Genomic DNA, 22,743 nt, shown 5'->3' on the forward strand with positions numbered 1-22,743 from the left:
CATCAACATTACAAACCTTACAAATAGCCAGTCCAAGAAACATAACAGTTAAAAAGAAAAGAAAAAAAATAACAGCAAGGAAATGTATGTTCATTTAAGGTTCATATACATCCAGAATTTATCCCATGATTATATAATTAAATAATAAGTTCTCAGGGACCAGATGTCAAATAGTGTGCCTATAATTAAAGGTTTCTTGCGGAATATTTTGAGAAACTTCTAACAAAAACGTGCAAGTTATACTTCATGTTACACACCAATAGGTTGGTTGAAATGTTATGACCGTAAAATAAAAATAAAAAACCAAAGCTGTGACTAATGCATCATAAGACATGCCCTGAATTGTGCACTATGATAGGTATTTGTTGTTTGGATGTGGCGATGCATATAAACACATTGGTTTGTGTGGGAGTGATGAATGGTGACAGGTTCATAAAACAAGACCTGGGGCTTCACAGGTAAAAATGTGTGAGAACCTGTCTAGAAAATCTTCACACATACACACACACACACACACACACACACACACACACACACACACACACACACACACACACACGCATGCATGCATGCATGTATGTACAGCCTATGTCCATACACCGCAAACTTTCACTTTCATTCCACTCTCACTAACACAGTGCAAACGCCTTAATTAATTAAAACCAGACCAGATTGTAGCATCACCTGATGATGACTCACTGCGGAATGTGATTTGGTTCTCATATAATTAGTTCAATTGGCTGAAACTCATCAGCTGTCTAGATCTGTGTGGGGTGGGGGTTAGATGACTCATAACGAGTGAATCACAGAACATTTTATTAAATGTCACATTTTGTTCTGTTGTTGTTTTACTGCCATGGGCAAAAACATGCCGTGACAAGTTTATTATTGCTATTGAATAATAATTGTAAAAAATAGTTAACTTGTGCATTAATCATTTGCATACGCTTGCATTCATTCATACTTCAGTCATATGGTTTTAGAGGGACTTCTCTCTTTTGTAGGTAATGCTGAGCACATTTTCAGCAACTGATCAGCCAAGCACCATTGAAAACACATAAAGAAAAGAAAATATGAGAATATACAGGTCTATTATTGAAAGCAAGAGGGAGCTGGGCATGCACATCCTAAACACTTCATTTAATTGTGAAACACCTGCAGGGCCATGTGACCATTGCCAGCTGGAAGAGGAGTCTGTATAGGAACATGTTATTATTTTTTATTGTGTTGTATGGTATAACGTACCATTACCAAAGGGAAAAGGTGAGGAGCTGAGAGAAGTGACATTTAAAAAGTGCTCAGAGTTACACTAGGTCATCTTTCTTTGCACCATAATACATTTGACTGTTTTGTTTCTACCTAAACTGTTAGAGGCCTACTTGTACAGCTACTGTGGCGGCTACAAATGCTGATGGTGTATGTATGCCACCACGGCAGCCATGCACATACGCTGACCTATTGCTATTGGTATATATCCTTTTATAAAAACCCATTTTTTTCTCTCTCTCTTCCCCACTGCCCATTATTATTATTATTATTATTATTATTATTATTATTATTATTATTATTATTATTATTATTATTATTATAAGCCCAACAAAAAGATAAGTACAAGCCCTCCTTTTATTACTCTATGGTACAAGCACAAGATGTAACAATAAAGGACCAGCTGGACCTTGAACCATAGCCTTGAACCTACTCAGAACAGAAGTAACCTCTCGTCACCATGCTTTCCACACAGAAGGTGGCGGTAATGCAACAATGTGCCAACAGGATGCCAACCGATGCCAAGAAGAAGAAAAGCCCGTCGCAGGACGGTGTCGCACACTGAAAATAGCAGGCCTACAAGCTCACAGTGCACCGAGGATGCTACGCGTTGTGAGCTTTTAGGTCTGCAATTTACACCGTCGCGCGAAATGCAGGGAAGTGGAAGCAGCTGTGGAACTATAATATTTCTCAGCTCTTTATGGATCGCTTTACTGTAACTGTTACTGCAGTCATGAGGTGGCAGAGGTGAGTCGATGTGGCAGTGTGGCACTGCAGGTTTACAGAATCTGAATCATGTTGCTTTTCTATTATGATTCACAAATAGGGAAATAATGTATTGACTTTAGTTGTACAGACTACAGAGTATATTGTGCAGTGATTTTACTGTCTTGACTGTCTTGATTGTGATCAGACTTTGGCCATGAAATGCTCGTGCTGCTACCATAATGTTGAAAATGCAAACAACCTGACTCACACAGTCACTACTCAGTTCTATGCTAATAAACACAACATGCTTTATTTTTTTCATGCACGCGCATGGAAAGTTTGCTACTCACTCAATCAGGTGATGCGCGCGCTCGTGCGTGTGCGTGCGTCTAACGGCGCATAGTAGAGGGAGAGAAGAGAACCGTGCGCATTTTCTTCTGAGCTATTTTCACTCTGGTCATTGGTCAATATCTGGTTAAAACAATTGCTGGGAATTGTATATGAACTTGATGAGTGATTAAAATTGCATTTTGTCTAGTAACCTTATTGGCTCTTAATTGGATCAAGATAATCATTGATGTATTTGATTGATTTTGACATTTATTTACGAAAGTAAGTCAGACTAAAATAGTTAGTCTTAAGCCTATACTTGTTTTCCAAAGTTTTGATTTACATACAGTTTATCAATGTTTTTCTCTCTGTACAAATGCAGAAATCGTTATCACATCTGACAAAAGCTGAGACTCACATGAAAATGCATGTTTAAAATTAACAATGTTAATACTGTACTACTTAGTACTTCCCTTGTGTGATCCATGATGGAGTTTATAGCTATATTAAAGTTAACAGACACTGTATGATGACGAGTTGGACAGATGTCACATTGAGACACAGGAGGAGACATGTAAAAGGCAAGGAGTTCTTTACAAATGGTTAGGAAAATCTATACTAACATTTATAACTTACCTATATGTTTGATTAGGCTACTTCAAAACAAACCAGTCCAGGCCAAATGTATGCTCTACAAAATTGTTCTGTTTACAATTGTCTTGTTCTTTATATATTATTTATTACCATTATGTTATGTTATGTATTTGTATTATAGGGTGCTCAGTGCTGCTGTTAAAATACAAAGAACATGCCATTCTTTCTCATCATTGCAGTGTTGAAATTATTACAAAAAATAATGTCTCTTTTACATTGCTTTTTTGGTCACGCCTCGTGACACGTCATGCCACCATATATGGCCATCTCCGTGAATGAGGATCACAACAATGACCTCATCTAACCCTGGTTAACCATACATGGAGAAGACTGCCGTCACCCAGGCATATGCGTGCACTCGACCTTGCCCTTTGGGGCGAGGTTGCTTCTCGCCCTCAGGGCGTCTTTACTGGTTATTATTATTATTATTTCGAATGCAATAACTTTTGGTATGCCTAACTTGTGTAAGCACATACCGGTATGACTGTTTCTCTGAGAAATAGAATTGTAATCCATAATATAAACTAGTTTATTAATTAAAAAAGATTGCCTAAAGAACAGGTTACTAAACGTTATTTATACCTGTTCTCCTTGAAGTTGAGTTCTGAGCAGCTCAGTTGGTGGTGGTAGTTATGGTTGCGGTGGTGAGTTTTTTTTGGCATTAGACCAAAGTGTGCTCTGGAGTCCACCTGGTCGGCATTGCCATCCCATGACTCCACTACTCCAGGCACAGTTCCTCTGGGATGTATGCATAGTTCTTGTTGGCCATCAGCTAGCAAACTACACTATTTACACAGTGATACATATGTGAAGAGAAAAACATATTCCGAAATTATGCCATGTGGCAGCCAAGTCTATGGACTTGTAATGTTTGTTAACTTTGTTTAGTTTTCTTTTTAAAAGTGCAGTAAATGACAACATCATCTGGCTGATATAAATACGTCTTAAGTAATAATTTTGTTTCGTACAAGAAATGTAGCCTGGCTAATAAGCCAGACTCGAATCACGGCTGATTCGCGGCTGGCTTATTATCCAGGCTCAGCTATGTGTAATGCATGGTACCGTCCCTGACCACCAGGTGGGGCTCATAACCAGTTTGTGGGCTTTAGCATATACTGTAAGGGGATGACATACTGTTAATTCTTTTAACCTGAAGAAGACCAAGGTGGGACGAAAGTTAAGAAACGTTGCTAGTTGTTAAATAAATGTGTGTGCGCGTGCAGACAATGCCCATTTATGGAGATCCCAGCTGTCAATGTAAATTTGCTGTAGATACGTGGGAAGCCAGGCCTCACTTCTAGGTGCCGTCTGCTTTAAAGGAGAATTCCATACTAAAAGGCTTTCTTACCTTTCTTTGTAGTTGTTATGTCCCCACCAAAGAGGTCCAGGTGTTATTTTGTGCAAAAGCTCCTTACTAGCTGTTTCCCCTACCATAAGCCCTAAATGAATTGCATTGAATGGAATGGGAATTGAATGGGGCTATGGGGTGTTGTGCTAATTCACTTATTTCCATCGCTCAAAATTATAATTTCTTTGTATATATCCTCTCTTCATAATGTAAATAATATCCCAAGCTGCACACTTTACTACTTCTTTCGATGGAAATAAGCGAACTAGCATAATACCCCATGGCCCCATTCAATTCCCATTCCATTCAATGCAATTCATTGAGGGCTTATGGTAGGAGTTTTTGCACAAAATAACACCTGGACCTCTTTGGTGGGAACGTAACAACTACAAAGAAAGGTAAGAAAGCATTCTAGCATGGAATTCTCCTTTAACATGACACCAGGGTCTACAGTATGGACAGTCTGGGGCACCCGCTGGACTAGCGGTCCAGGCGCATGCCATATTATAGTAGGCCCTGGCCTGACAGCGTGTCACGTCACTCGCGTGTTCGAGTCCTGTGCAGAAAAGGCAGAAATGCCCCCCCCCCAAAAAAGTACTAAAAGAGTACTATGGAGAGTCTCGGAGACTTACAGTTAGTTACTGTTGATTATATAGTATTAATCTATTCATGAGATCTATTAGGCTCATGAACAGGCATTGGATTGGTGATGTTATTTTTGTGAACTCTAACCTTTAGGTCCCTCCCGTTGGCCCTTCTCCTGTTATCCCCACTGCTGATATCAGGACACGACATCAATGCGGCAGAGGAAGAGAGGAGGCCCAATTTTGTCCTAATGATGGTGGATGACCTGGGCATCGGCGACGTGGGTTGCTACGGCAATGACACCATCAGGTAACCCCCAACCAACGTTTCAGTGTTTTTATGATGCAACTTATCTTAGAACTACTCCACTCTAGCTTTCATTTGTCCCGATTACCTTTATCGTTCACTTACTTTGCTGTTATGCTTTCCGATGAAAGGTTTGCTTTTGTTTCACCACCGTCACCCTGGGCAAGACCTACACTGAAAAGACTATCAGCGGAAGTTGCAGGATTTTAGCGGAAGTATTGCCCAGGGAAATTATGTTGATGCTTTACAAATCAGTTTACATTCTCCGCGAATGAAACAAGTGTTGTGATTGGTCGGGAAAATATCGTATCCGGGGTAAATACATTTGACGAATGTTCCGGAGGATACATCCGCCGATAGCTTCTCTGCCTTACGTTGTGACCAGGCTTTTCTTTTCGCAGATAAGTAAGCCTGGGACCGAGGCTACACCACCGTAGGGGGACGTTTCAAGCCTATAGGCCCTATAGGGGCTCATCCTCAGGCGTTTCCATGTAATTGTTTGCTTCTGCCCTACACCTAAAACTAAAACGTGCTTTTCTACTTTATCCTTTGGCTTTCTCCATACCCCCCCACCCCTCTCTCAGTGCCTCCCCCCCTTCATCATCTCTACTCTCTGTCTCCTTCCCACCTGCCATGCTTTCATTTTTCATTATTATCCTTATCCCATCCATCATGCCGCCCTTTATACTATATCATCTCTTTTTCGCTTCTGTCCCCATCATCACTTTGTCACTGTCTCACATGCTTCTCTCTCAATCCCCCCCTCTCGCTCACACACACACACACACACACACACACACACACACACACACACACACACACACACCTGTCGTATGCATATGCATATACAATGACATGAAAAGCTAACGATCTGTTTGCTGATCTGTTTGACCTCTCTCTGTCATTCATTTTCTCAGGACTCCTAACATAGACAGGCTGGCAGTGGAAGGGGTGAAGCTGAGTCAGCATATCGCAGCCGCTCCCCTCTGTACCCCCAGTAGGGCCGCTTTCATGACGGGGCGCTACGCACTGCGCTCAGGTACAGGAGTGTCTGCACGCACGCACGCACGCACGCACGCACGCACACACACACACACACACACACACACACACACACACACACACACACACACACACACACACCAACCATGTTTCTGTCACGAGCAAGCTGACATAGGCATTAGCAATAGATTCATTTCTATGATAATTTGCTTACATTTGTGGCTAAATTTGGTTTTATGTTTTGTCTGTGTGTGTGTGTGTCTGTCTGCGTGCGTGCGTGCGTGCGTGCGTGCATAAGGGATGGCCAGTGCCGGCCGTGTGCAGGTGTTACTGTTTCTGGGAGGTTCCGGGGGGCTGCCCCCCAATGAGATCACCTTCGCTAAGAGGCTTCAACAGCAAGGATACACCACTGGACTTGTGGGTAAGACACTTGCAAGTGTCACACACACACACACACACACACACACACACACACACACACACACACTCTCTACTATCATCATCTATTTGAACGAACAACAACCACACAAGAGTTATTACATTGAGAGAAAAAAATTTACTCTTTGAAAGTTTTTACTGCATACATTCCCATCTTATCTGTCCATCCGCCTGTCTTTCTGTCTGTCCGTGGGAAGGTAAGTGGCACCTGGGTGTGAACTGTGAACACAGAGGGGACCATTGTCACCACCCCAACCAGCACGGCTTCAGCTACTTCTACGGCCTTCCCTTCACGCTCTTCAATGAATGCGTTCCTGGGAACGGTTCAGAAGTCTTGGCAGACCTCCAGCAAACACTCCGAAAGCTCTCTATGATGCTGGGACTGGGACTGCTCACACTGGTATGTATGTGTAGCTTACAGTAGTTGTACCCATTCTTCCAAAATCATATATACTATAATAGAGTACATTGTTGTTAAGTAACACTTACCGTTATTACTAAGCAGAGGTCAAGTTCCTGCCCACCACTGTGGAGACTGGGATTTTAATTCGCTCCACGTTGCATCCGACTTGGCTGGGTGTTTCAACAAAAACAATTGCACATGTTCACGGCTGGCAGGGGAGTGTATACTGTACTCTCTCGCTGCATTAGCGACTCCTACAGGTTGGTTGGGGTAGGCTACCCTTTCAGCAGGGGCCGAAACTGAGAGGAATAGCACACACGTTGCGACTTGCGACCTCTTCCCAGAGACACATGGTTTTCTACAAGCTCCCCCAAACCAACAAAATTAGGGTTTGGCAAAACCCTAAAAATTGTTTATTTTTCTTTCTTTTTTGAGTGGTGCAACCACTCCTATAGACAGCTATGTTTGTCCCTGGGTCCCTGGCTGTGTCCCTGGGTCCCTGGCTGGGTTTCTCTGTCTGAGCACGAAATAGCGTTTGGTTGGTTTTCACAATACAGGTTTACAGTACAGTACAGTACAGTACAGTCATTTCTCAACCATTTCGGACACGGGGCGGCTCGCCGGAACCGGGCCGGCATCAGGGCTGTGTTCTTGTGGGTCTGGAACTTCCGGGGACCCCCACACGGAGTTGCACCACTCACTTCACACGGGTGTGATTATTTTGAACACATGGGTAATTGGCTATTGTATGTGTATTAGGGTTCAATGCCGGGATCCCGGGATTACGGGCCTCCCGGGTATAGGCCACACAAATTCCCGCCCGGAAATTGTTAAAAATGACACTAAAGGAGTTTTCACACAGTGCGCATTCTTTCCCCTGATCTATGAGTGCTCAAATGTCCAATCTGAACCCTCCCATCATTTTCAAACATGTTTGATGATATTTATATGGAATTATGGAGCACACTCAAGGGCTGTAACGGGGGAGCCAGCTGGACTCAACGTAAATGTTGGCGGCACGGGTGGTATTTATATACCTGCGGGGGGGGCACGGGCGGTCAAGATAAAATCAGCGGGACTCCGCGAATCCTGCATCCTCCCGCAATTAACCAGATACAGAGCTTATTATACACTTTAGCAAAATATGAATGTCTGAGGAGAACGTATAATTTCCTGTCTGCGCTGGACAAGCACCGAGTCACTCTCTCCAGAACTGTGTTGGACATCTTCAGGCACACTCCCAAAGCTGCTGCACCTGTCAATCATTAGTAGCCTAATCAGTCTCTGTGAGAAGTGTGTTTTACCCATAGAGTATTAAAAGGAGGGTTTTACCGACGGAGCGAGAAGTTTCCTTTCCCCGTGATGGACATTGTCACTTCTAAACCCCTTTTTGCTTTTGCCTGCATGTGTGCGTCACTCAGCAATAACGTGAAACGGAACACAAACAATTAGTTTGTATAGGCTACAATTTGTTTTATAATAACCACCAGCACGCAGCCCCTCTCTCTCTCTCTCTCTCTCTCTCTCTCTCTCTTTCTCTTTCTCTTATAATCTCTATAATAATCACTAATCATCAGTGTGCTGTGCTGCGCACTGGCCGTGCTGGCTATTTTAACACCCAATCGGACTTTTCATAAAGTACAAAGCGGGATGATCACATTCTCTGCAGTGGAGAAGGGGACCCAGCAGCACTGTTCAAAGGGTGAAAGACCTATGTGAAAGAAAGACGTGAGGTCGTTTATTTTTCCCCCATGCTTCGACAGTCACATTAGTGCAAACTCAAGTGTCAAGTTTTCTGAATAGCGTAGTAGGCCTATATTATTATTCATATTTTAATTGAATAATTTTATTACAGGCTATATGTTCATATTTCGTTCAAATAAAACGTTTTAAACCAAAAAATATAAATATTCTATTGAACATATGAAGTATCTATACATATAAATGCATTTTGGTGGGCACTTATTATTATTTTATTTTTCTGACTGGAATTCCCGCGGGAGCCCGGGAAAAGGTCCGCAAATTCCCGTGAATTAAAATGAGCCAAATCCGGGAAAATATTAAACCCTAATGTGTATGTTTTGCATGTCTGTGTGTGTTATGGCTTTTCAGGTGTGTGTGCACGTTTGTGGCCTGCTTGAGGTCAGCATGTGGCTCCTGGCAGTCCTCACCTGTGTCAGTATTGTAGCAGTGGCTGTGTGGTATGTGCCCTTGGGATTCCTAGCCACCTGGAACTGCATCATCATGAGGAACCAGGATGTTATTGAACAACCAATGACAGTCGAGAGTCTGCCCCAGAGGCTGCTGGGAGAGGCACAAAACTTTATAAAGAGGTAGAGTAGTGTATCTAGATATAATTATTTCAGTATCCAACTCAATCAACTTTAACAAGTTTTCATGTAGTTTTACATGCGCAGTAAGACTACGGTGATTAGTATTATTGCATTCACCTCTGTGGGTCAGTCGTGTAACTTTCCTGACGTTAAAGGAAACGTATCACTGATATGTTCAATTTCTACCCAGACTGTGTCTCATAGAAGGGCTGTGGGCAGTTCAGAAACTCGTCCACCAGTGACATTATCGTGAGATTGTCGTGAGAAAGATGGCTTCCACTTTTCAGGAATAGAAAACCTTTGGATTCCTCATCGATGATGTCACTGGTGGACGGGTTTCTGAACTGCCCACAGCCCTCCTATGAGAAAATAATTGTATGAAGGTAGGTTGAAAAGTGGTTAAGTGGTCCTTTAAGCTGTGTATGTGTTCAAAAGACAACAACACATCCATGCAAAATAACACTGACAGCTATGAGGTGACGAAAGCTTGCAAGTTGCAATCCTTAGCGGTTGCTAAACTATTTGGATTGGTATTGGACAATCGCTTTTGGCGGGCTGGGGTTACCGCTTAGCGAAGGGCTAATTGTAAAGTTACATGACAACTTTAGTTTTTTTCAACCAAGGTTCATGTTTTAGGTTGTTACAAAATATTATGGCGATTTATTATTTTATTATTTACTATAGCTATAGTCCTACTAGACCCCAAGAAAAGGCCACAAAAGATCACAGGATCTACTGAATGTGAAGGTAGCCTACTGGGGGGAAGCCTCACTGTGTGTCATAGGCTCAATATATCAGTTTGACACATTCAGTAAATCTCGTGATCTTTTGTGGCCAGATGTAATTTCTTGGGGTCTAGTAGGACTTAATAATAAATTAAAAAATCGCCATAATATTTTGTAAAAAAAAGACTTATTTAGCCCCATGTTCGAATGCTGTTGGCTGTTAAAAATAGCTAAAATCCCTAAAACGAAAGAAAGCAGCAAATGGAAAAAATAACACATTAACATCTTTTACTTTCTCTAATAACAACCTAAAACATGAACCTTGGTTGAAAAAAAGTTCAGTTGTGCAAAAAAGTATTCCAAAATCACACGCCCCTCACACTGAAGTGAGGGGCACTCTTATCATCATACATTATCACATTCCGTGCTCAGTCAATCAAAATTCATCACATTCCGTGCTACAAGCACGCACACATACACACACACAAAGCTGTGCATAGGAGGGGCTAGCACCCCTCAAAGCACCCCCATTTATTATCAAGCAACACGTGCTGTTGTAGTAATTAGGCTTTTGTGTCACTGGCTCATGTCCACTCACTCATCTTTCTATTCCATATTCTCCTCCTCTCTTCTAGGAATGTGGATCAGCCTTTCCTCCTCTTCCTCTCCTTGGCACACATCCACACACCCCTCTTCACCACCCCTGCCTTTGCTGGCAAAAGCCACCATGGTCGCTATGGCGACAACATGGAAGAAGTGGACTGGATCATAGGTGAGTGGGGACTGTAAAAACGAATGAGCCATAATATAAGGCCTGGGTATGTGACTAATATTGTTCATAAGCCCATTACATGGTGCATGGGGCTAATATTGTGTTGAGCCCCTCACTAAACAGAAAAATGTTCCCATAAATTATTTATATACATATAAATCAATTATATATGGGGAAAGGTTCACTAACAATGTGCAGCAAACATGTATGCATCACATTGTGAAATGTTTGGGGGAAATGGCTACAGGCAAGCATACCCTTCTGTTGGCGACTTTGCAATTGTCCCTCATCGAGAAATAATCTATTCACTGGCTCACCAATGCGTTCACAGACGGAATAGTTTTTCTTTCCTCCGCCTCACAGAAACCAGCAGAGGGAAATTACATTTTAGCATTTCAGATTGAACCGTTAGCATAGTCCAATGTCAGCCATACCTGCAGTGTTGATGGATGGCTCTGAATCATTTTGAGTGGTTTTTCCGTTCCGCTGTGCTTCACCTCCACTTTATCTTTCACGCTGAACTTGTCCTCACCGCACTTTATTATTGTGATACATCTTCTGTCGGCAGACAATGGCACTATAGTGTGTCTGTAGGTCAGAAGGGAGGAAGAAGGGGATTTCCTAGATCGATGGTCGAAGGTATACATTACCTCCAATCGTGTTCTATTAACATTTTACACTGTGTTTACTGTGAGGTACAGTATTGATTGCACATTGTTAGCATTTCCAAACCTCATTAGTGTCCTATTCTTGCATTATCACATTATATTAATTGTATTGCCTCGTGCTATGTTACTGTGTAACGTTTGTCTATTTTTAAGACATACAGTAATGGAGAAATAAGAACTCACTGAGTGAACTCTGAGTGTGACGCTTCACTTGCCAAATGTCATGTTACTGTAACTATCATTCTGATCTCTAAAGTTAAATTAATTGTGTTTTCAGGGGAAGTGATGGATACAGTGGACTCCCTTGGACTAGCCAACAACACTCTGATGTACTTTACATCAGATCATGGCGGTCACATTGAAGATGCTAATGCCCATGGTGGCTGGAATGGCATTTATAAAGGTACAGTATAACAGAAAAAATCCATGGGTCTCAAATGAGTCATAAATAAAATGCCTAATAATAAATAGTACTGTAAAACGTTCAATTAAGTTGCCATGGCATACTTTAAGTTGTTTAGATTCATAGCAAAGCCAGCCCTAATGAAATGCCCCACAATTGTATTTAATTTCTTACCTTGAGAGGGTATGAATGTGATGAGAATTTAATGCAAATCATTTAATGCAATGTCTACCTCTCCTCTACACGCTGAAGAAAAATTGGATTAAAATGTAATCTAAAGTTTAAAATTCATAAGCCTTCCCAGGAATCCACATTTTACACCAGCCATCCACATAAACAGATTAAGATGAGACTATACAACTATATCTCTGGTGGTATGGGAAGGCTGGCTACTGTATTAATGCTGCAAAGTATCGTTATTACTATACTTTGACAGTTTGATTACTTTAACCGTCATTACTTCGATGAAGTGTAGGTCTCTCTGAGTGTATATCTATATGTTTTACAGTCCTATCCTTTTCCCACCGGGAAAGGAATGGAGATATTTATGGTATGTCATCTCTCTTCTCCCCTGTTCTCACTCTCTCTGTCTCACTCTCTCCTCCAGGTGGGAAAGCAATGGGAGGATGGGAGGGTGGTATCAGGGTGCCTGGCATTTTCCGCTGGCCGGGCAGATTGCCAGCTGGGAGGGTTGTAGACGAACCAACCAGCCTCATGGATCTGTACCCTACGCTCAAATACCTGGCCCAGGACACACAGCCAGACAGGTAGAGATGTTAACCAATGAAACCCTGTGTACTTCCTTGACCGGAGTCCCCCAGGGGTTTATACCACTGATTGTTTTCTCCCTCTACACCAAATCTCAAGCTCACAATGCATCGTGACGTGTTGTGCACTTGTAGATTGGCTATTTTCGCAGAAATGTTCCCTCTCTTTCTCTCTCCGCCAACTCCTTATGTCCGTTTTCTTTGGTCATCTTTCTGGACTGTAACATGTCTTCATGTTTCTTGTGTGTTCATTTACTCTCTCTTAGACTGCTAGACGGCCACAATCTGATGCCCCTGTTAGAGGGGAAGGCCAAGCGCTCGCAACACGAGTTCATGTTCCACTACTGTGGCGTCCACCTCAATGCAGTGCGCTGGCACCCACCAGGGAGTAAGCACGCATGCACACACACACACACACACACACACACACACACACACACACACACACACACACACACACACACACATCTTAGTGATCTTTATAGATCACTATGTTTTTCTTTGTTTTGAAATACTGAATGAGAGTTTGTATTGTATGTTTTTCTCCAGGTGACTCCATCTTCAAAGTTCACTTCTTCACCCCCAACTTCTATCCCCCCGGAGCAGGCGGTTGCTATGACACCAAGATGTGCAATTGCAACCACGTTACTCACCACAACCCCCCGCTGGTGTTTGACCTCTTCCACGACCCCGCCGAGTCCCGCCCGTTGACCTCGCACACCGAGCCCCGATTCGCCGAGATTCTCAAGCAGACGGCCGAAGCCATGGTGAGTCACGAACGCACTCTGACAGACGTACAAGTGTCCGACAGTGCTCACACACACGGTGACACACACGTGCAGCAGAGCGTTCCCAGCCAGATGTCTTGGGATAAGATCTTATGGAGACCCTGGCTGCAGCCCTGCTGTGGAACCTTCCCATTCTGTGGCTGCAAAGAAGGCACAACAACTTAAGAAAACACATTTATGTGCATGCATAGAGAATACAAGAACATGCACACTGCTGGCTACAATGTTTATTTTCTTAACAGATTAATCTGTCGATAATGTTTTGGATTATTAATTATCTAATGTGACATGTCATATGATTCAGCCCCAATGCTCTTCGGGCATTTGCTTAGCAAGGATAGCCTATATGCACCTACACTACAGTATGCAGTAATGCATAAACACACACATGCATACATACACATTAGTGTGCACAATGACATTTGAGGCACTACAAGCACACATGCATACTATACAAACAAATGAATGTGCACGTAGGCGCATGCCTGAAAGAACCCCCCCCACCCCCAATGAATGTGCACAATGACCTTTGAGGCACCAACAAATATACAGTAGTGTACTGTAACCCCAGGGAGATTTGGCATGTTTTTGAGCAAACAATTACACATACAGTAGACATAAACATGTACAGTATGCCTGTACTGTACATGTATGCAGTGTACTCTATATGCATTCGCTACATGCATTCACTGTGTGCATTCAAGCAACTTGGTTATCCAGTGTGGTTGCAGCTGCAGCGAGTCCATTGTTGTATTATTTTAGCGAACCGTGTGCAGTTAAATGAACCACTGAACGGAACATGATGCATGAAGTAAATTGTAAGCACAAGGACACGGACATCAAATCACTCCCAAGGCTTTAAAGTGACTTAACAAGTGCAAGATGCAAGACTATGAGAAACACCCCCAATATAATTCGTTTTCTGCACCACCCCACCCCTCCCCTCTCTCTCTCTCTCTCTCTCTCTCTCTCTCTCTCTCTCTCTCTCTCTCTCTCTCTCTCTCTCTCTAAATATACATGTTTGTATTTTGTAGCAAATTGCAGATAGAACATTTCAGATGTATGGATTATGGAAAATATGAAGGACTGAACTTGTGATTCTGTGAAGTGAAGTGAAAATAACTTTTTGAATAATGCATTTATATATATATATTTTCCAATATGAACATCTTGGAGAAGAGAACCAAATATAAACTATGATGTGAAGAGTCTAGTGATTTCCGTACAAATTGTATTAAATTATTTCGCAATTGACATATTGCATTCTGTTGTGATCAGTGTTGTATTTTATTTAATTTTAGCCATGGAAAATATAGATTTTTGCAGAACTAAAAACCTATTTAAATATGCATTAACTGAATTTTAGTATATCGTCCCTGTCAGGCAGAAACAATTTATCTCCAAATTTCATTTTTTGTATTGTACATCGTCCCTTCTATGCCCATATACTATTTGATGCCACAAGCATTACCACAAGACAACTATTTGATGCCACAAGCATTACCACAAGACAACTATTTGATGCCACAAGCATTGCCATGGGCACAGTATCACTATCATAGCATCTTTATTGCAGCTTATTGCATAACTAGGGCAATACATCTTCACTCACCTGGAGTGACGCAGGTGTTGCACACTTAATTTATTTCTCCATGCAGTGAGTGAAAGGGTCTCTTGTTTGTGTTTAAAATTCCTAGATGTCCTTTTTTTTCTTCTTTTTTTGATGCAGTCTGATATGAGTCATTGGAGCTAGTTATGAGATAGTGTTCAGGGCAGGCAAATCTTCTGCTGCCTGAACAGTTAAACTGTTTGGACAATAGTTCTCACCTTTTAAGAAAGGAACGTCCAGCTGTTCTAGCATGCACAGAAATGGACCATGCTTAATGCTCACTCCATCCTGTAATCATGTTCTAGTGTCATCTGCAGTATGCACTGTCTGCCATTAGGGGGCAGAGTCAGACTGGTGTGTGTGTGTGTGTGTGTGTGTGTGTGTGTGTGTACGTACCACACACACAGACGGTGAAAGTTTAGTAACTTTTATTATTATTTATTTCTCCAAAAGAGGAATTTGTGTGCTGTGCACCATTTAAAATGACATCAATTTTAGTGCTGTGCATATCGGCGCGGTGCCATACCGAAATAAATAAATACGTTTAGAAGCACATTAAAATCAAGTATTGCACCAGTTAGTGTCAGATTGCACCAGTAAAAGTGAAAAGCAAGCAGGCACACTGTGTGTGTGTGTGTGTGTGTGTGCGGTGAACAGTTGAGATATACTCTGGAATAGAAGTGACCATAGCAAATTAGCAATCTCTCGTTTGCACTGTCTCTCTATATATCGTTCCTCCCTGCTGATAGGATAGGCTACCACTGTGCCTATCCCCTGTGACTTCCTCGTACAAAGATGATGTGATAAATACAGACAACATCCTCCTGTCTGCACTAATCACAAAAAGCCCTTCTCTTCTCTCCACCATCCTCCACTCTCTTCTTTTTATTACTCTTATTATCCCTCCCCATCTCCTCTTACTTCCTTCTTATCTCCTTCTCAATCTGTATAGGGATGGGACAATAATATTTTTTTATCGCGATTAAATATCACAGAGATTTTGTATATATCGTGAAATTGTCGGTCATACACTGGACCTGAGTTGGCACTATACTTGGACCGCTTTTTTCCCCGTCTAAATCTCTTCATCAAAAATAGTAGATCTTGTGACGTGTTGTGAGTGAGCTTGTAGATCTGCTATTTTTGGCTCATGTTTTCCTCCCAGAATATGGATGCTGGGGTGCAGGACAGGTGGTTGACAAAAAAGTTTAAAGCATTTTTTTAATGATGTATATGAATCTAGAGTTGCAATACCCTCCATTGACATCCCATTGATCCAAATTGCATTTCCGATCTGCTTGTATTAAACAATGTTAAACTCACCAACATTGCAGCTGTAGGGAAAACTATCCTCTTTCAAACTGCAAAGCGTTTGTTTCATAAAAAACCTACCGTAGACATGTTACGAGCTACTTTCTGTCAAGAAATTCACTGCCGTGATATTTCTTAAGAGTTGGAGTTTGGAAGCACTTCGACAAGCACTTCCAAACCCCAACACTGCACAGAATTCTGATAACATGCAACCACTCCTATAGACAGCTATGTGTGTGGCTGTGTCCCTGGGTCTGTCCCTGTGTCCGAGCACGGAAATAGCCTTTGTTCACCACCAAGTGTCACTGTTGCACAGCCTAACACACAGACACACACAGGCCAGGGAGGAGGGTTTGTACAGTACAGTACAGTACAGTACAGTACAGTACAGTACAGTACAGTACAGTACCACTCACTTCAGACGGTTCTGATTTTATGAAACAAACGCATTTCAGTTTGAAAGAGCTTTCCCTACAGCTGCAATGTTGGTCATGAGTTTAATGTTGTTTAATACAAGCAGATCGGAAATGCAATTTGGATCTTTGGGATGTCAATGGAGGGTATTGCAACTCTAGATTCCCATTATTAAAAAAAAAGGTTCTTGGTTTTGAAGTGTCACCTTGCATTTGATGTGTCACCTTGTTTTTACCTTGTTTACTCTAACTCGCTCGCGAGATGCCTAGATGCCTAAATTGGAAATATGTTCAAAAAAATAACAAAAATTGCATATCTACAAGTGTTGTGGTTGAGTATCACTATCATCATCACCATCATCTCCACCATAGTGTTTACCTCTTGCTGTACAGTGGAGCCCATACATCAACGCAGGAGACTTCATTACTGTAGCTGCTCTATTATATCTCTAACACTACATCATGCAGTCAACCGCACTTAATGACATTTGGCTGTATATCAGAGTTAATGATGGCTGGTTGGATAGAATGGGCCTGGCAGTATATTACTGTGTGCCACACGCATGCACACGCACACACACACACACACACACACACACACACACACACACACACACACACACACACACACGTATACATGTACACAGCCACATGCCCACGCAGCACACCCATGACATACAATCATGGGCACAGAGATGATCACAGATGAGTGGATACAGGCACACACACACACACACACACACACACACACGTGCGCGCATGCGCGAGCACACACGTGAAAATGAACAGTACACACACAGGCACATTGCACACACATCCACACACAATCATGGACACAGTCACAGATGAGTGTGCCACGGCCAAAAAAACAGACGCACATGCACTTACACACATACATGCACAATTGTGCATAGTACAGTATATCATGTTGTTTTGAACAGATCAGTGGTTTTTGGTAAAGGTCAGTATTTCAGGAAAAACCATAAAGCATCTTTATAGTCTGCTGTTTGCCGCTACACGCACGTGTGTGCGTACACACACACACACACACACACACACACACACACACACACACACACACACACACTCAGCTTGCTAAAGATAGGTTATTTTGGCAGCCAGCACACGCTGGTAATTGTTTCATATTACCAGCATGCTGCAGTGCACACACACACACACACACACACACACACACACACACACACACACAGATGCCTAGTGCCTACTGTATTCAGGGACAATGTCAAACTCATCAAGAACTTTTCGATCTTTTATTCAGACATTCAGATTTTTTGTTTTGTTTCTTTCTTTCTTTCAGGCATTATGCAATCATCATCATGTGTCGATATGTGAGTAACAAAACATTGGCAAATTGAGTTAATTGCCTATTGAGAATCGTAGCCTATATTTCCTACTATACTTCTCTGAAAGACGAGCGTCAAATCACAGTGTTGTTAAATGGAGGAAGACTTAAACCCTATATATTGTACGACAAATCACGATAAGGTGATCTACAAGCTCACAATCACAACGCATACATTTGTGACACGTTAAGCGTGTGTGTGCATCACCTACTAACACACACATTCACTACACACTTTCTGTACACAACTACAGATCTCCACAGTCTTCACCTCCCGCTGCCTACGCCGCACAAATAACATACTACAGGACCAGGACCAGTTCCACCCAGCACACCATCTCTTCCAACGTCTGCCCTCTGGTAGAAGATACCGATCCATCCGGTCCAGAACCAACCGACTGTCCAACAGCCTTTACCCACAGGCTGTCAGGCTGCTGAATGAACAACCTGCCCCCCGCCCCCCCATCGCCGAGCCCCCCCCTCTGTAGTATTAAAGGGTACTGGAAATGGACGTGGACTTGCACTGAACTTTTGCACTATTACATTGCACCAGCACTATTGCACTTGGGTTACTGTACAGTATGGTTATTATTTGATGCCAGTGGTGAAGGTGAAGGTGAAGCTCTAAACTGAATTTCGTTGTTTCATGTAAGCAATGACAAATACAGATCTATCTATCTATCTATCTATCTACACAAGTCTATATCATTGGTTCTCAACATGAGATCTATGGACCCCCAGAGGTCCATAGACAACTAGAAAAACGATATGGGCTATATCTCCTATATATTCCGCAATTTCCGCAATTTCCAATTTCCACAATTTCCGCAATTTCCAATTTGCGCAATTTCCAATTTCCGCAATTTCCAACTTCTGCAATTTCCGCAATTTTCAATTTCCGCAATTTCGTGATTGCGCAAATTGCGGAAATGGTAATTGCGGAAATTGTGGAAATGGAAATTGGGGAAATTGCGGATTTTTTTTTCCATTTTTTCATTTTTTTCAAATCCTCAAAAATGATGAAAAACGGTGCGCTATAGTATGCCGTACGATATGGGCTATAGCCCATGGTCCAAAATGATGAGAAACGAGGCTAACTTTTTTTTTCAAAATTTCAAAAAACATGGGCTATAACCCATCGTTTTTGTCATTTCGTCATTTTTTTCAAATCTTAAAAAATGATGAAAAACGGCGCGCTATAGTATGCCGTACGATATGGGCTATAGCCCATGGTCCAAAATTATGAGAAACGAGGCTAACTTTTTTTTTCAAAATTTCAAAAAACATGGGCTATAACCCATCGTTTTTGTCATTTCGTCATTTTTTTCAAATCTTCAAAAATGATGAAAAACGGCGCGCTATAGTATGCCGTACGATATGGTCTATAGCCCATGGTCCAAAATTATGAGAAACGAGGCTAACTTTTTTTTTCAAAAAACATGGGCTATAACCCATCGTTTTTGTCATTTCGTCATTTTTTTCAAATCTTCAAAAATGATGAAAAACGGCGCGCTATAGTATGCCGTACGATATGGGCTATAGCCCATGGTCCAAAATGATGAGAAACGAGGCTAACTTTTTTTTTCAAAATTTCAAAAAACATGGGCTATAACCCATCGTTTTTGTCATTTCGTCATTTTTTTCAAATCTTCAAAAATGATGAAAAACGGCGCGCTATAGTATGCCGTACGATATGGGCTATAGCCCATGGTCCAAAATGATGAGAAACGAGGCTAACTTTTTTCTTCAAAATTTCAAAAAACATGGGCTATAACCCATCGTTTTTGTCAAATTGCGGAATTGCGGAAATTGCGCAAATTGCTCAAATTGCGGAAATGGTAATTGCGGAAATTGTGGAAATGGAAATTGCGGAAATTGCGGAATTCTTTTTTCATTTTTTCATTTTTTTTCAAATCCTCAAAAATGATGAAAAACGGCGCGCTATAGTATGCCGTACGATATGGGCTATAGCCCATGGTCCAAAATGATGAGAAACGAGGCTAACTTTTTTTTCCAAAATTTCAAAAAACATGGGCTATAACCCATCGTTTTTGTCATTTCGTCATTTTTTTCAAATCTTCAAAAATGATGAAAAACGGCGCGCTATAGTATGCCGTACGATATGGGCTATAGCCCATGGTCCAAAATGATGAGAAACGAGGCTAACTTTTTTTTTCAAAATTTCAAAAAACATGGGCTATAACCCATCGTTTTTGTCATTTCGTCATTTTTTCAAATCTTCAAAAATGATGAAAAACGGCGCGCTATAGTATAGTATGCCGTACGATATGGGCTATAGCCCATGGTCCAAAATGATGAGAAACGAGGCTAACTTTTTTTTCCAAAATTTCAAAAAACATGGGCTATAACCCATCGTTTTTGTCATTTCGTCATTTTTTTCAAATCTTCAAAAATGATGAAAAACGGCGCGCTATAGTATGCCGTACGATATGGGCTATAGCCCATGGTCCAAAATGATGAGAAACGAGGCTAACTTTTTTTTCCAAAATTTCAAAAAACATGGGCTATAACCCATCGTTTTTGTCATTTCGTCATTTTTTCAAATCTTCAAAAATGATGAAAAACGGCGCGCTATAGTATGCCGTACGATATGGGCTATAGCCCATGGTCCAAAATGATGAGAAACGAGGCTAACTTTTTTTTTCAAAATTTCAAAAAACATGGGCTATAACCCATCGTTTTTGTCATTTCGTCATTTTTTTCAAATCTTCAAAAATGAAGAAAAACGGCGCGCTATAGTATGCCGTACGATATGGGCTATAGCCCATGGTCCAACATGATGAGAAACGAGGCTAACTTTTTTTTTCAAAATTTCAAAAAACATGGGCTATAACCCATCGTTTTTGTCATTTCGTCATTTTTTTCAAATCTTCAAAAATGATGAAAAACGGCGCGCTATAGTATGCCGTACGATATGGGCTATAGCCCATGGTCCAAAATGATGAGAAACGAGGCTAACTTTTTTTTTCAAAATTTCAAAAAACATGGGCTATAACCCATCGTTTTTGTCATTTCGTCATTTTTTTCAAATCTTCAAAAATGATGAAAAACGGCGCGCTATAGTATGCCGTACGATATGGGCTATAGCCCATGGTCCAAAATGATGAGAAACGAGGCTAACTTTTTTCTTCAAAATTTCAAAAAACATGGGCTATAACCCATCGTTTTTGTCATTTCGTCATTTTTTTCAAATCCTCAAAAATGATGAAAAACGGCGCGCTATAGTATGCCGTACGATATGGGCTATAGCCCATGGTCCAAAATGATGAGAAACGAGGCTAACTTTTTTTCCAAAATTTCAAAAAACATGGGCTATAACCCATCGTTTTGTCATTTCGTCATTTTTTTCAAATCTTCAAAAATGATGAAAAACGGCGCGCTATAGTATGCCGTACGATATGGGCTATAGCCCATGGTCCAAAATGATGAGAAACGAGGCTAACTTTTTTTTTCAAAATTTCAAAAAACATGGGCTATAACCCATCGTTTTTGTCATTTCGTCATTTTTTCAAATCTTCAAAAATGATGAAAAACGGCGCGCTATAGTATGCCGTACGATATGGGCTATAGCCCATGGTCCAAAATGATGAGAAACGAGGCTAACTTTTTTTTCCAAAATTTCAAAAAACATGGGCTATAACCCATCGTTTTTGTTATTTCGTCATTTTTTTCAAATCTTCAAAAATGATGAAAAACGGCGCGCTATAGTATGCCGTACGATATGGGCTATAGCCCATGGTCCAAAATGATGAGAAACGAGGCTAACTTTTTTTTCCAAAATTTCAAAAAACATGGGCTATAACCCATCGTTTTTGTCATTTCGTCATTTTTTCAAATCTTCAAAAATGATGAAAAACGGCGCGCTATAGTATGCCGTACGATATGGGCTATAGCCCATGGTCCAAAATGATGAGAAACGAGGCTAACTTTTTTTTTCAAAATTTCAAAAAACATGGGCTATAACCCATCGTTTTTGTCATTTCGTCATTTTTTTCAAATCTTCAAAAATGATGAAAAACGGCGCGCTATAGTATGCCGTACGATATGGGCTATAGCCCATGGTCCAACATGATGAGAAACGAGGCTAACTTTTTTTTTCAAAATTTCAAAAAACATGGGCTATAACCCCTCGTTTTTGTAATTTCGTCATTTTTTTCAAATCTTCAAAAATGATGAAAAACGGCGCGCTATAGTATGCCGTACGATATGGGCTATAGCCCATGGTCCAAAATGATGAGAAACGAGGCTAACTTTTTTTTTCAAAATTTCAAAAAACATGGGCTATAACCCATCGTTTTTGTCATTTCGTCATTTTTTTCAAATCTTCAAAAATGATGAAAAACGGCGCGCTATAGTATGCCGTACGATATGGGCTATAGCCCATGGTCCAAAATGATGAGAAACGAGGCTAACTTTTTTTCCAAAATTTCAAAAAACATGGGCTATAACCCATCGTTTTTGTCAAATTGCGGAATTGCGGAAATTGCGCAAATTGCTCAAATTGCGGAAATGGTAATTGCGGAAATTGTG

General features: G+C 41.2%; 1 protein-coding gene across 1 annotated transcript; it reads left to right on the forward strand.

The window, feature by feature from the left end:
* Positions 1–1,898: 1,898 nt before the first annotated feature.
* On the forward strand, positions 1,899–14,430 carry arsh (arylsulfatase H). Its single transcript, XM_080785418.1, has 11 exons — positions 1,899–2,013; positions 5,045–5,200; positions 6,115–6,236; positions 6,498–6,620; positions 6,835–7,037; positions 9,153–9,373; positions 10,734–10,870; positions 11,816–11,941; positions 12,549–12,708; positions 12,975–13,096; positions 13,258–14,430. The coding sequence occupies exons 1-11, from the start codon at positions 1,967–1,969 to the stop codon at positions 13,659–13,661; spliced, it is 1,821 nt and encodes a 606-aa protein (XP_080641544.1). The 5' UTR covers positions 1,899–1,966; the 3' UTR covers positions 13,662–14,430.
* Positions 14,431–22,743: the final 8,313 nt, after the last annotated feature.

Source organism: Protomyctophum bolini (genome assembly GCF_963924005.1).
Source record: "Protomyctophum bolini genome assembly, chromosome: 16".
NCBI classification, from domain to species: domain Eukaryota; kingdom Metazoa; phylum Chordata; class Actinopteri; order Myctophiformes; family Myctophidae; genus Protomyctophum; species Protomyctophum bolini.

Excerpts from the sequence above, each read along its gene's own strand:
- arsh (XM_080785418.1), top strand. The coding sequence starts at position 1,967 with ATGGATCGCTTTACTGTAACTGTTACTGCAGTCATGAGGTGGCAGAG. Across the intron at positions 11,942-12,548 it reads CTGGAATGGCATTTATAAAG|GTGGGAAAGCAATGGGAGGA; the intron begins GTACAGTATAAC and ends TCTCTCCTCCAG. Across the intron at positions 12,709-12,974 it reads CAGGACACACAGCCAGACAG|ACTGCTAGACGGCCACAATC; the intron begins GTAGAGATGTTA and ends ACTCTCTCTTAG.